Source organism: Opisthocomus hoazin, chromosome 5, assembly GCF_030867145.1.
Source record: "Opisthocomus hoazin isolate bOpiHoa1 chromosome 5, bOpiHoa1.hap1, whole genome shotgun sequence".
Taxonomy (NCBI): domain Eukaryota; kingdom Metazoa; phylum Chordata; class Aves; order Opisthocomiformes; family Opisthocomidae; genus Opisthocomus; species Opisthocomus hoazin.
The window spans coordinates 26,766,292-26,780,126 of record NC_134418.1 but is presented as its reverse complement, the minus strand read 5'-3'; the positions used below and the strand labels follow the sequence as shown (position 1 = coordinate 26,780,126).

At 38.7% G+C, this 13,835-nt stretch overlaps 1 protein-coding gene across 7 annotated transcripts in view; it reads right to left on the bottom strand.

The window, feature by feature from the left end:
- Positions 1-13,835, bottom strand: part of TBC1D1 (TBC1 domain family member 1) — a 116,684-nt gene that overhangs the window by 22,243 nt on the left and 80,606 nt on the right. For all 7 annotated transcript variants that reach the window (XM_075420686.1, XM_075420685.1, XM_075420689.1 and 4 more), the window contains 2 exons: positions 5,223-5,408; positions 157-318 (listed from right to left, as the gene is read on the bottom strand). In XM_075420686.1, the coding sequence (XP_075276801.1) occupies positions 157-318; positions 5,223-5,408 (348 nt within the window). The remainder of the gene's footprint in view (positions 1-156; positions 319-5,222; positions 5,409-13,835) is intronic.

Below are 13,835 nucleotides of genomic sequence, written 5' to 3'. Positions count from 1 at the left end.
AGATACCGAACACTGTTACTTGTTTAGTCAGCAACCTGAGCAACAGCTCTAGTGAGAATCTGGTTATATATAAGGAGCGGTTAAGAGGTCACCCTATTCCTTTTCTAATACAATTCACATGCATTTCAACAACTGAAAATAACAAACTGTGCTTACCTTGCCCAACAGCAGAGTGTATTTTTTCCACATCAAATTTAATCTTTGACCTTCCAGGTGTACTTAACATTTTTTCCCAAATCAAAGTTACATCTTTTAAGCATGGTGTGATTTCTTCATAGTCAAGTTTCAGACGTCTGTTCTGCAAATTGTTTTCTGAAGCTAGGAAGAGATATCATGAATGCACCAGTTAATACTGTTTACTATTTGTAGAATGGATTAATTTAACTTGGAACTTCATCATGCAATCCACCTAAAATTAAACCCTATTAATTCTGAAACATTACATGTCTAAAATCTCCTTCTCTGGAGATATTCAAGACCCGCCTGGACAAGGTCCTGTGCAGCCTGCTGTAGGTGACCCTGCTTCGGCAGGGGGGTTGGACTAGATGACCCACAGAGGTCCCTTCCAACCCCTACCATTCTGTGATTGCGTGATTCTGTGAAATTTTTATGATAGTGGGGTGGTGGTTTTGTTTTTTTTGTTTTTAAAATTATTATATACAGTATTAGCTGAGTTTGGCTTGTTAAATTAAGTTTCTTACAGCTAGTCAACTCTTAAATCTGAAGAAACATGAGAGCGGACAACTAAAGAAATAAAAGCAAGGTTTTTCCTAACAGGATTTTTCAATTTTCCAGCTCTCAAAAAAAAAAAACCAAACAACCACCCCCAAAAAATCAGTGCAGAATACCTACACCAAATAAAAATGCAAACCCAATATAGTCATCTATTTCTTACGCATACAGCTCCACAATAGTAATGACAGAGTGAAAAAAATACTTTAAAGGTGATCAGAGAAGCTGTGGATGCCCCATCCCTGGCAATGTTCAAGGCCAGGTTGGATGGGGCTTTGAGCAACCTGGTCTGGTGGAAGGTGTCCCTGCCCACGGCAGGGGGGTTGGAACTTGATGATCTATAAGGTCCCTTCCAACCCAAACCATTCTATGATTCTATGATCATTCACATGTCCATTTTTGTAGACTATGTAAAAAGGAAAGTTGAAGTATAGAAAATTTCAGAACCCTGAACACAAATAGGACTATAAACACTATATACACGTGAGGCCCTCAAAGTCTTCACTGAAGAAATTGGAACAAGGGTTAATTCATAACTTAGTCTTAAATAACACATTTTAGACCATCAGAGCTCCCGGTGCAGAGATGTATTGTAGTATTGGTGATTTTCTCAGATTACAATTTATAAGAACATTGCAGTGTATCTTCATATGTTAACTATAAGGGATTAAAAACAATTAATCAATAGCTGGGAAAGCATCCAAGAACCATGGCAAAAAAAGAATTCTGTAGCTGAGTGTTAATGGCAAAGTTTAGAAGTGTAGTAAGAATTTCAAAGTGACTCCTGGCAAAGCTTTTAAGTTTTGTTTCTACAGGGGCTTTTTAGTACAAGAATGTACCCAGAGAAAACGATTTATGAATGGTATTCATGTAAACTAAATAATAAAGCACCTTTTGGGACAGTGGATCAATTTGTGCAGGTCATGAGACTGACAAAACAGAAGAGGTCTTTCAGCTCGGATGGCGAAAAAAGGTGCAGTGCAGATGAGACAGAAAGAGGTCAGGCATCTATTCCTAAAAGGCATGAAATGCTGATAGAAAATGCTGTAAAGAAACTGAGACGAAGTTACAAAGAGAGCACTAAGAAGTGACATAGACTGTGGTAAGTCTATGGAGAATTTAACAAAACGGATATTTCAATTTTTTTAACTGGCTGTAACATGGCTGAGGACTCAACACACCTAATTCTAGGACAAGAGTCCTGTGATACAGCCAGCAGCTCGCTAATTGCAAAAATGAGCAGAGCACAGGTTCAAAAGACATAAAGGACTGAAAAGGTTCTACAGTATTAAACAAACATTGAAAAATAGTGCTCCTCAGTAACAGCCATCGAGCCAATTACAAATAACATCATTTGGAACCATGTTTATGAAATAGTATATCATGAAGTGACCACGATTTTTAATCAAGTTGTCATGATGTATTCACACTGCTTCATTGTTGTGATGATGCATTACTGTAATGTTAACAAGATACTGTCCTTTGGAGGACATTCTGCCACACATCACAAGCCTACTGCTACTTTTGATGATTTCACAGTATGAACTCACAGAATCACACTCCTATGCGTTACAGTCTTGACACAATCTATGTTAAAAGAATGTTACTTCTGTTAGTTTAACTCTCCATTGTTTGTATGATCAACTTGTTCATATAAAGTTACTAAACAGTTAAAAATCACCTGAAATTTTTACATGGTCCATCATGACACTGAAATAGTCAGCACACTAAGCTCATCTTATTTCTGAGATCTGTATCTGCAATTAAGGTTTTTTATATTATCAAATTCTGAAAGTTGCAAAGGGTTAGCTCGTCCTGTACTCCCACTGGCTAAAACAAGATTCTAGATTTTAAAAATGCAAAAAGAAAAGAACTGTTTGTATTTTGGAAGTGTCCACATTACCTCCTTATCCTGTAGTTGCTTTCACATGTGAATGATTTCATGAGGTTATTCATGGGAGTTATGATGTTACTTGAGCATTTGCAAGATGCGGACCTCCTATTATTTCATTTTGACATTTTATAATTTAGTTTTTGTCTTTTCACTTCAAAGCAGTATATTTCATTTTAAAACATGACTTGGCTGCACATGCACTGACACATGCTTTAACCATCCTAATACAGACAACTGTAGCTTAATTTTCCTCCTTAGGGTTTTTTTATTCCTGGTTTCTTTCTGCTTTTGATTTTTCCCTGTAGATTACATTCAGTGTTTAACCACAGAACCATGTAATTACAAATACTGATGGTTTTATTGTAGCTGTGTGTCTACAGTGAAAGCGATCCTGTGTATCTAAACTGTCAACTTCTTCACATTTTCTCCAGGTCAAATACAACATATTTACGTGTTAGAATATTAAAAATCTTCAAACACAGGTGGTAATGTATGCAGATAACTTAAAAATGGCATTTAAGTTTCAGCTTATATGAAAACAAACTCGGAGATCTTTCAATGTCCCGCCTTTTGCAAACAAGTGTTTTCTGGTGCTTGGCAACTTTTCAATCTTTTCAGACTTCTCTGCTTTATTCAGTCTTCTTATGCCACATGCAAAAATGTGACAGTGGGAGTGACATGCAAGGACTGAGAAGAGAATATGCCTTTATCAAGAAGCTTATTTTAGATACCAGCACTACCCAAATCCCAGTATCACACTTCAGCACTATCAGTAAAGATGCGACATACTGTACATTTAATTTTAATATTTTGTTCAGTATTGAACAGCAGTAGTCTGAGAATTATTGTTGCATGTAAAATATTTATTTTTACTTCCCAGAGACAAAAGCATCAGAACACGTGGCATTACATTACAAGGCTGTGCTCACCACACCCGTTTTTTCAAGTACTGTCTCACCATCTGAGCTCTTCATGCAGCAGCTACCTAGGACAACTTCCTTACTCTATGGTGCGCACTGCACAGCCTGGGTCTTCAGTCATGCCAATACCCATCTCATTCATTCACTAACTAGTTTCAGACATGTTCATCATAGGGAATTTGTGACAGTTCTGCAATTGTTTCTTTTGGGCAGACAAAATTGGAGCATCTGATGAAATTTGTCAAAATTTTTATGGATATTAATGTCCTGCAGTTGCCAAAAACTTGACTGCAGGCTGTAGATTCAGATGACTTAAATACAATAAAAAAAAAAGTCAGGAGTATAAATAGACAAAACAGAAAATTTATTTCTAAATGCTAGGTCCCATAAAAATTCCAAGTTACAACACGACTTGATAGAAGCTCACTTGCAGCAGTACTGCTCTAAGCTGAAGGGATTGCATAAATCATTGCTCTCAGTACCTCTTTATCCAGATGGTCTTGGCCCTTTAAGCAAGGAAGTTGTATATTTGGTACCCATTGCCATATTTTATTTTACTGGTTTAGCAAGCACATTTGCTGGAAACATGCCTGTCACCTCTGAGGTTCTTAGGAAATTCAGGTTACAGGTGCTCTTCACATCACTTTCAGGGTTGAAATAAGAGAGCTATACCACTAGGAGCAAGCAGCCTGCAGGTGGGCTAAATGTTCTGGGAAGCCATATCCAATGTCCAAGAGAGGTGGAGTCTCAGCCCAAGCTTAAGGAAGGATTTCATGTTTGGTGTACTGAACTCTTCACACAGCTGAGCCTTTTTTCCACACAGTTCCTCTTCCTGAAAGACAATCCTTCCTCAAGTTTACACAACGGCAAAGAACTGCCACTTTCATACCAGGTACCTCTCCCCTTGAGGATCCAGGTGCCTACTCCCTTCCTGAACATTTAAAATCAGCCAGACAAATATTTCTGTCCTTATCATTCATATCTTCAAAGGAGCAGCTCTCAAGGGTAATCACTTGTAATTCTGTATGCAGCTGCAACAATAAAATGTGTATTCTTAATCAGCTCCATTTTATGTGTAAAATTGCCACGACAACGGATTTGTTGCAGCTACACATTCAGCCACAGAAAAATTACAGTTAAAAACAACTGCAAATTCCAGTTTCTCCAGCTCCTTCCAACTTCTGCCTGATCTAGGTCATTACTATTCCATACAAACCTTGCCTGCACAGTGTGCGTGCACAGCGATGCACACATAGAAGTCCAAACCAGCTCCTTAAGAACTTCAAGACTGGCTAAACAAAACATTGCAATGATCAATAATACTTAGACAAAGACCTACAGATGCAAATGTAGAAAAGAATTCAGTTCAAGATAGTGATTGTGCTGAATTCCTCTTCACAAGCTTCTAGACACCAGACTGAAAAACCCTAGCCATGGTAAAACTAAAAGAGTACCAATTAAGATCAAGTAAACAAATAATTAGGTTACTTGATTAAAAAAAAAGTGTAAACTGTAACCTAGACTAATGAGAGCTGAGGGAGATGCTGCTAACCTGATTTACTTTTAAGTTCTTAAAATGTTTCATTAAAGCTTGGTCCAATCCCCTGCGAAGGCCACAGAGCAAACCAAAAAGTGAACGTGTATTGCAGTAGGGTGCAACCAAGACCTCCACCCACCTTGTAACTTCTGGTTTTCTTTCTCCATTCTGAGAAGCAGTATCTGCTGAATAATGGCTTTCTTCCACAACTCGCGAAGCTCACGAGGTGTCCGTTTCCTTTCTTCTTTCACTGGCCCAAACGGGCCGTCTTCACACACTGGTTCCAATGGAGACCTCGGTGGAAGTTCACCCAATTCAGAGTAATCTTTAAAAGAGAGCAGCTGTTGTGAACCACTTAGATTTCATGAATAGGTCAATGAAGGGATGCATTTTCAAAGATTGCATATATATACGTACATATATAGGAGACAGCAATGACAAGCAAGGTTTCCCAAATGACAGTTTCAAGCAGGTTTACAAGCTGCTTCTGAATAAGAATCATATGGCCCAAAGCCTGGAACATTTTTTTTTTTTTCCCCTATAACCTGATAAAAACATTTTATCATACGCCAAGACCATGGCTTGCTAATTACAGCTTTACAAGGACAGAACTAAAAAGGAAAAGGCAAGTTAAAGAAACTGCAAAAATACAACCTACGGCTGAAACCTGCCATGATTCAAACAGCAGATCAAATCAAATATAGCACCCATGTAATTTAAAGAATAATCTCTAACCTGTGTTTAACAAAAAAAACACCCACCCTTAGCTGCACAAACACAACACCACCTAAGGCCATACAATAGCATGTTTACTTTAAGAACCAGTAATCATCCAGAAGAGGAGACAGGCACCTACGACATGTTTGCTCTGACTTCTAATTCTTAACCATGTCATAACCTTCTGCACTTTTTCTTTTGGCTTCAGCAGGTCTACCACAAAATGGACCTTTTTGTCAAGCAAGCAAAGTAATTCTAAGAACATTGAAAACACTACAAAAGAAAGTGAACATTAAAACAATCTCAGGCAAATTGAAAAATCTTTTCTTTTTAGGGAAAGGATGACAAATATTGTTTTTAATCAAGTTCTCAACATAAAGATAAGTCCTTATGCTTTGTTTTCTTAATGTCTGCTATGGTATCACTTAATTTTATTGTTCTACACAGCTTCTTTGAAGGCTCAATAGTATTTGATATAACCTGTATCTAGAAGAAAAATTTCTCAATTCACCACCTTTAGAATGAACCTTTAGATAGGTCAAAACCACCTATCTCTTCCTACCAAATCCCAAATGGAAAGCCATTGCAACAGCACTCCTCCTCTGCCAAACAGAATGGCTGGAAAACGTCTGCCCAAGGACAAACTGACCGGTTATGCATGCAAGAAACTGCTTTAAAATCAGCACAACAAAAACCATTCCCAGACTCTCCAGCCAAGGACAAGTACATGGGCGCGTGCTACCTCAAACAGCTCCTGGAGAAGTGACACCCTCGACACACACAACTGTTCTGCGTGGTAGCTCAGTGGTCTGTTTCTTTACCGTTGGCTAGTACAGTGACGGAGTTGCTGAATTAAATACACACACACACACACACACAAATTATTCCATTTCGACAAACAAAATAGGAAGCTTTTCACCCCGTCAGAATCTGCTCAGAAAGCCACCATATATTGACTCACATGGTTCACATGCAGCTACTCTTTTCTTGTTCACTGAAAGGCACTCACACAACTAAGCTCAGATGACTAAATAAGAATGGAAATGTTCACAGCTGTTGGCTTCTGCTTTTCTAAGTTTTGTCACTGTCAATCTTTTCCTCTCACAGTCAGAGACAAACAGGATGGGTCCAAAACCACCTGTTTCCTTATACAACTCGTATTTATTTGTTACCACAGTTAAATTCAAGGGCTAAAATATACATACAAAAAAAAAGGCGGTATTTTCATCTAGTAGCACAAATTAAACCTTTACAAACTTGCACTCTGGATATACGTGTGGATAGCCACACTCTGGGTATCTACAGCATTTCAGAGAACAATGAATTTCATGGGAATGTGTATAAGGCAAACAACAAATATTTGACACTTTAAAGGCAACCACCATTTGTTGCTAAGAGAAGGAGGAAACACTGACAGAAGCATTCAAAAATACAGCTGGTTATGAAAAATATCAATGCAGTGAAGAAATTGTGTTACATCCCTTAAAAGAAACTGGGAAACATTCATTAACTTTTTTTCTTTACAGGTAAATGGAAAGACATCCATGGGCTAAGATCTGCAATTATAAAAGAGGTTCAGGTAAATATCATCAGGTAAAGACAGAACACATACTTGATAATCCTCAACTTGTATTAACAATTAAAGGAAAATTATGTTGATTTTATTGTTTTTTTGATGCAACAATGTTCTGTACATATAGTAGCTTTAATGACGATTTTTCTTAGTGCATATAAAAGAACATTATAAGGAAAATGCTCTTCAGGATAATGCTGGTCTTCTACTATCTTAAGGATAATGCTGGCCTTAATTTGCTTGAATAATAAACTTAAAAATAAAAATAACATCCTGAAGGAAAGTTTTCATTTTCTCTAAGGCTGCGTTACATGCACAAAGTAACATCACCATAAAAAAAGGAATTAACAAAAATGGTCACCAAACATTAATGCAAAAAAGTAAAAGTGATCCAGATAGGTACACCCTTATCCACTGTACGCTATCTGTAGTCTATTCACTTCTTACATTCTTACAGCATCCAACACAGAACGCATGTACATCCTTGGGGAAACAATCTCTTCTCAGCCCATGCATCCTCCCAGTGGTTTAAGGATCTGCTTCAGAGTCAGATACATATTCTGGTTTTACGCATGTATGTGTTAGAAGATATCAGACTATTTGCAGAGACAGTTTATGGTTACCCACTTGCAAAAAAGTCAGGCTGCCAAAACACATGCACGGAAACAGATTAAATACATTGCATTCCTAAAGCAAAAAGGAACGTATCCAAGGCCTAAAATATTCCTGTTTTTAACACACACATTCTACTTTCTCAGTGCAAATTTTGTGGATTGGTCTTCAAGTACCAACCTAACAAAGTATCACCTTCTAATTTATTGGTAATGTTGCTCACTTCTCATACTTCAGTGATCAAATTTACTATGGCAACACTTGAACCACTGCAAAGCATCAATTACTCAAGTCCACGGTCCTGCTTCCATTTAGGCTGAAAATTTCTAGTCTGTTACTGACTAACCTGACAAGATCAGTATTCGCTAAAATACGCACAATGCTTAAGGCTATAAAAGAAAACAGAAAGGTTGCAAAAATCTATAGGCTGAACAATTATGATCATCAACCCTACCTCTAGTTCTTCTGTGGAAGAGTCCTAGGCTTGATTTTGCCTTTCAAATGGCAGCTCCTTTTCTATCCTTTCTTTCTTCTTATCACTTATAGACATTTAACAGGAAGTCTAAAGTCTACTCTGATAAAGTGCAACACATTCAAAACCTGCCTTCCCTCCCATCTCCGTGCTGGCATGCAGCAGGATATATAGATACCAAAATGAACCTGTTTAACTGCTCATGTGGCTTGTCTAAAGTTTGCAGAGTTGCATCAGCTGTTTGGCTGGTAAAAGAGGCGGGGGAGGTGGAATGTAATCCCTCAAAGCGAAGTAAAAAACCAGACATTTGGTAAGTCAGCACTAACCCATGTCCATGAATGTACAAGACAACAATCAACAGAGATGCCATTCGGCTTCCAGATCCACAACAGACAACAGCAGAAATACTGTAACAAGAAACTGAGTATTTCATTATTATACACAAACAATCTGGAGGAAAGCAGAGAAAGCAAAGATGCATAGTGGAGCAATTCAACTGAACACAACTGGGAGTTCACATCCCACCGAATCAAACTGCCATGTGTTAAAATCCAAGTAACCCGCAGCCTTCAAAACCTTTATGAGATTAGCCAGTGCACTTAAGCAGGATCTGAACACTTCAGCACACACTGAAAGACTGCTTCCCTGTTCATCTGCCAACCTCACCAGCTTTTGTTGACTCCTATTTCACGTTTGACCTGTGCTCCTTTCAAACATGTTGCTCCCTTCCCTGCAGCTTCCACTTAAAATTCTGCCTCCATAAATGGTACTTCTACAGGCCTACCACGCTTCTACTCTTTAAGGTTCAGGACTGGGCAATCTGACTCAATAACTATTATTACATTTTATCGACACATGGGTTATTTTCCATTTGAAGTTCATACTTGGACTACCCTTCAGAACTACTCTTCTGTGCAATACCCTTCTACAAGTTTGTGGGTCCAAACTAAGTATTCCTTGAGAAACAGTGTACTTCACTGGGAAAGCTTTCCTGTGCTTGTGAGAACTTGTGCAAGGTAATGAACTGCAGATGAAACTGCTCATGAAGCAGATGGAAATATTGCACAAATGTACTAATGCATCCATACATACCTCAGAAGCACTGCTCTGATGCTCCCACCACTTCTACTACCCAAGAAAGACCAAGGCCAGTAGGAACAATGGACTGATACGGAACTTGTACAGCAGATCCATTCATTTATACCCAGCTCTCTGGCTTCACATAGCAGTGCTTCAACCCTAAGATGCAGAGTGTCCCTACACACCAAGAGGGCTAACAAACGCATTACACAAAACTGTCATGTGCAAAAATGACACACAAAACAAAAGTACAAAAGATTATGATGAAAGTATCATGGTATATTGCTACCAGGGACCACACTAAAGAAAGTCTGTAAACAAAAAGCTGGTGAATGACTGCAGTGGTAATTAAAACAGACAATATTTGACTGGTAGTTATATAAACAGGACATTTCATTAGTTCCAGAAGAAGCTACAATGAATATAGAGCATTTGCTGGGATCTGTGGGAGGACATTAAAGTATTCAATCAGCAAGTTATTAAAATGTTGCCTTAAACCTCACTTTTTAGGAAATTTCATTTATAATTGACTAGAAAAAAAATTAATTCATCAATAGTTTAATTCATCAAGTTTCTTATTCAATCAATCTCAGTATTAAATAAGGCATTCAAAAAAACAGAACAAAAAAAGGAAACCCACTAAGAGAAACCACGCACACAAAGTAAAAAACAACAGAAGTGACAAACCCACCTAAAAGCCTGAATTTTAAAAACACTCTTTCAGAAGCACTTAGTCTAACCAACCTCAAATACCAAAAACAAGATAACAAGATTCACCTTTGACCAGAAACTGCAACACTTCACATAGAAAAAAAGCATTTGTTTTATTTTTATAGGAAGCTAATTGGGAGGAGGCTCAAATACAATGCATTATCACCATCCTCACTATGGAGTTGTTTATACATGGCACTCTAAACGCGGTGTTTACCAATCACATCTGCTCTTCAGGGTTAAGAAGTCAGGTAAGGTATGGTGAGAATGCGGATGGAAGAATTCCATTAAGCATTTTATTTTCTGCATTACACTTTTTTTCTTTGTTGCATTTTAAACATTACTGAATTCAGCTTTCAAACAAACAAGAGAAATCTTCCCAGTCATGTAACATTAAATTGTCCAGAAGAAAGGACTTTTACAACACCCTTCGTTCTCTTCAGGTAGTGCAACACCCTCTTTCATATATGAAACAAAATCAAAGAGGAACTGCAAACTTTATAACCAATGATATAATATCCCTATTATTTTACATGGATGTCTGGAATATTTGATTTCATAACAAAATGTGGTAACATGACGAGGAGCCTTCTGTTACCAGAAAGCTTCAGACATGGAATCACAAGAAGCAGTAAGTTCTTCTAGTCTGACATACAACTTAAGGCAACGGCTGAATAAGGAATTCTTGAAAACTGCGTATTTCAACAGAGTTGATTAAAATCAGCTCTGGGAGATGCTTTAGAGTTTGATTTTTCTTTTAAAGCCAAGAGCTTCTTAAAAAGTAATCACTACCTCCAAATTCATCCTGTTTATCAAGCCCTGAGAAACGAACGCCCTGGTATTTCAACGGGCGCAGAAGTCATCACACATTATATGTGGCACTTGCTACTTATAGCCAAGCTCCTATGCTGCAAATCAAGATTATGAGTGTATATTCACTCTGAGAGGGACAGAACTGCATAATCAATTCTACCCCACTGGCTTTATTACAGCATTTACAAAACTAGTCATTAGTTAATTAACAATCATTTTGTTTCTAAAAAAAGAATCATTAAAACAGTATTTGCAATACTATTACAAAATTACTTTAAAAAAAATATTTCTGCTTAAATAATGGAAGAGATATATCCCTCACCACAAAGCACATAAACAGATAGGTAGGTGCTAACCTCAACTGGTTTTAGGAATAACAGTTCTTTAATTCCAAACTTTTCTTCAGCATGTAAGATTTAACAGTTTGCTACCTGTCTGCCAGAGACTGAAACCTAATTCATTTTAATGAATCAATCGAGGATTTTTTCCTGTACAGACACACTTGCACTTTCTAAAAAAATCTTTTTTCTGCAAGGCAAGTTGTAAAATACTGTGTAGTTGTTATAGTTGAAGTTCCTTTTTTTCCTCTGAATCTATTTTCTGAGTACTGCTAAGCAATACCAAGCATCTCATTCCTCTGAATTGCAATTTCTTTCTCTGTTCAAGATGTAACTCCACCCCACTTCCCACCTTAAAACAAATCACCCATTCTCCAACCTAAAACTGATGCAGCTGTTATAAAAACGTGGCTGTTTGCTGCCAGCACACCTCCCGCAGCAAGAAAGTGCATGACCAGCACCATCACTTTCTCACCACTTACTCTATGAAAACAGTTCGCGCCCCTTTTAAATCTAGCACTTGAATTTACTCTGCTGGGAGTTTCTGATGACCTGCAAAACAGTTCTCCCACTATGACCAATTCTGAGCAGTAAATATGTGAAAATTGCAGCAAAAACAGTCCACTGCACAGAGATTCGTACACGCTGCAAATATGCTGCTACGCTGCAGTGCAAGTTAAAGTTTCACGATCACTCTGCACTGATCTAAGTGTGTCCTGCCCCTGAGCAGGGTAGGGGCACCCACCCTCAGCTCCCGGACACGTGCCCCTGCCTGCCTCCCTGGGCCTGCCCCAGTGCTTGGGTAATACTGCCAGTGGGACTGGAAAACTGACCCAACTGAAAGCCACCTTTTTTTGACTGAGCCCATACTTCAGTTGGTTTAAAATGATTACCAAGTTGTTCCCTTCCACCTTTTTACCAGTGAAGACAGAGAACTAGGAAGTCCTAAACTATTTGCATAGCCACAGAATGTGGCTCTTGTTGGAGAGAAGCATGAAGATCTGGCTGCAAGTAGAGTGGGCAGGTATCAAAGTAAAAATAAAGAACTGAAGAAACACTTATTACTGAGACTGTTTCAGACAGTGAGTGGGAGAGCCAGAGTGAATTCTGTGTACTCCACAGAAAGAAAACAGGCCAAAAAAGCTGTAGAAAAAGAGATTAATGAAAACTTTCTTTCAAAAGAAACATAGCATTGTAACAGACTAAAGTGTGATTCATTTCATAAGTGATCTGTGCTCCTCTTTTTCCATACCTCCACTCTGAAGGATATAACACTCATTCCACTCCCACAAATAAATAAAAAAGAAAAATATCAGAGGGTGAGACACAGAGTGTGTCTCCAGGTGGTGGTGGGAGAAACGCTGCCCAGCAGTGCTCGACACCACCCGCAGCAGCACAGCCATGCCATGGGAAGTGGCAAGCAGCAGGTGAGGTTGGACTGTTGAACTGCAGCTTGCTACAATGGAACTAGCATAATTCAACCCTGCAAACCTCCAGCTCCCAGCTGGAAAGCAGTAAAAGTCTCCACAGATCATTTCACCTATGCAGAAGATCCTTTCCAGATCTCCAGACTGGGCGTCAGCCTCACCAGAGATCATCCAGCTGTCTTGCCAGGCAGCAAATTGCATAATGCTTCTCTGATGTGCTTCATCATAAAGTTATGTACAGAAGTAGGGGAAAATAGTGAGGAAAGGGGAAAGTGGCAGCACCCACAAGCAGGAGGTGGCTGGAGGAGGGCCTGCACATGGGACTTCGCTCCCATAACAATCAAAAGTAATGGTTTCCCGTACCCAAGGCTTTATGTTGCCATGAGCACTCACCTTGCCTGAGCATGGCTGGATTGAGTTCACTCCTCAGGCAAGGCAGGAATCTCAACTGGAAAGAAAAAAATGGCTTTCTAGTGTATCTATTTGCAATTCTTTTTTTAACTCTACTGATTTAGGACTGTTTTTCATTTTACTCCTGAACTAGTAAGAAATGAACACCCTCCTTCATGTAATAAAACCCTCCTTTCACATAATGGAGCCTGCAAAACAACCAGCACGCGGTCTGCCTGGTAATACACAATGCAACCACCAAAGCACAGCCAGAAATCATTTGTCTCCAACCAAGCTCCAGGAAATAAAGTTTTAGCTCAAACTACTTCTGAATACCTGCTAGAGAAGTCAAGGATCCAGAAGTGCAAGACAGTGGGACTCAAAATGCTGTCAGTTTCCAGTGGGAACTCAGAACACTAGGCATCTCTGAAGTTCAGAGTCTCACAAGATTAAGCTCAAAAATGTCTTTTTTTTAAAAAAAAAAACTTTCAGTAAACACACCTTTATATCCTGCTGTGTTAACCACACAGAGTGGCAATGAACATGATGCATCTTGAGATTCAGCTCAGCACTTGTCTATACAAATGGAATCACAAGTGTCAGGATCTAGATCTTTGTG